The 1,494-nt window shown below is 48.0% G+C and overlaps 1 protein-coding gene across 4 annotated transcripts in view; it reads left to right on the forward strand.

Annotated features, from left to right (window-relative positions):
* hdac5 (histone deacetylase 5) overlaps positions 1–1,494 on the forward strand; it is a 38,254-nt gene that overhangs the window by 27,053 nt on the left and 9,707 nt on the right. For all 4 annotated transcript variants that reach the window (XM_025064432.1, XM_025064433.1, XM_025064434.1 and 1 more), the window contains 3 exons: positions 44–163; positions 253–371; positions 463–655. In XM_025064432.1, coding sequence (XP_024920200.1) covers positions 44–163; positions 253–371; positions 463–655 — 432 coding nt within the window. The remainder of the gene's footprint in view (positions 1–43; positions 164–252; positions 372–462; positions 656–1,494) is intronic.

Below are 1,494 nucleotides of genomic sequence, written 5' to 3' on the forward strand. Positions count from 1 at the left end.
GCAAGAAAGGGGCGGGGCCAGCGGCATGCGCTCCGTCAACAAGTTGCCTCGCCATCGGCCGCTGGCCCGTACCCAGAGTGCACCTCTGCCTCAGTCCCCCCAGGCCCTGCAGCAGCTGGTGGTTCATCAGCAGCACCAGCACTTCCTGGAGAAACACTACAAGGTGCAGACGTGCAATTTACAACAAAACTGTCAATAAAATGAACCAACACCATAAATTCTTAACCCTTTAACATTTCTCTGTGAGCACAGATGCTATCGAAGGGGGTCGACCTTCCCAGGCCACCCCCCACTCACCCAGAGGAGACGGAGGAGGAGCTAACAGAGACCAACGACATGCAGGATGACGACCTCGGGCCCAGGACCCACAGGTTGGACCTCACGTCCATCGAAGGAAAAAGTTTTTGTTTTTTTTTCTTCCAGCTGTGTTTTCTCACCATGTCGTCGTCAACATTTGTCCAGGCTCCAGAAGGACGGGTCGGACGACAGCTGCCCCTCCTCCGAGCGACTCAGCGGACACCTGAAGGGTGAGGAGGACCGCGGAATCCACGTCAAGGGGGAGAGCACGGAGAGCGAACTGGACGAAGAGGAAGAGGACGAAGATGTCATCCACCTGGGAGACGGGGAGGAGGAGGAGCGAGGAAGCTACAGTCAGGTTGGTTGGAAAGAAGAACTGATCTCATCTGTCACCACTGATTGTTTTTACATAAGATACGAAGAGTTTGACTCTGGTTTCACTTCCTCTCAAGAAGTCCAAGAAATATTCAAGCAGAAATGTTAAGAAAAGAAGTTTACTTATATAAAAATATAGTTAAAAATGAAAAAGATTGTAAACATGCTCGGCGTTTCATAAAGTGCATTAATAATGGACATTTAAACAGGAAAAAATGAACCAAAACTGTGACTATTTATATTCATTGATCTTTTTATTGATGACAGTTCAGTTCCAGTTTGTGGCAGTGGTTTCCAGTCGTATTCCCTAATATTCCCTGATCGTCTTTATGGAGATGATCTACCTGCAGCCTCAGTTCTCAGCCTGAGGATATTTGGGTTTTTTTTTCATCTCCATCCCACAAAGGGATGAATCATGTTTTTGTCATCAGCTCAGCTCCTGCAGTCGCCCGTCTGCAGATGTAACGCACCGATGACTGAGTCATCGCTCACAGAACAGTTTGCTCTGTTACTTCTGTCCAAACCTGACACCACTTCAGGTGGTTATTGTTTGGTTTTGGTTTTTTTTACATCCAGTGCAGTGGAGCAGATGTTGAGAGACGAGAAAAATGTGTTTGTTGCAGCTTCAGTTACAGGGGTTAGAAGTTTGTTTTTGTTCAAATTTTCACCTACAAAAATCATACTTCACATCAGAGACGATAGGTGGCGATGTTTCTAATGTAAGTGTTTAGTAACGCTGCTAAAAGATCACGACATTGGTCTTCGTCAAGGGGGGAGTGATGGCGGGGGGGGGGGGGGGGGGGGGGGGGGGGGGTTTGGGAC

The sequence above is a fragment of the Cynoglossus semilaevis genome, chromosome 17, assembly GCF_000523025.1.
Source record: "Cynoglossus semilaevis isolate Cse_v1.0 chromosome 17, Cse_v1.0, whole genome shotgun sequence".
Taxonomy (NCBI): Eukaryota; Metazoa; Chordata; class Actinopteri; order Pleuronectiformes; family Cynoglossidae; genus Cynoglossus; species Cynoglossus semilaevis.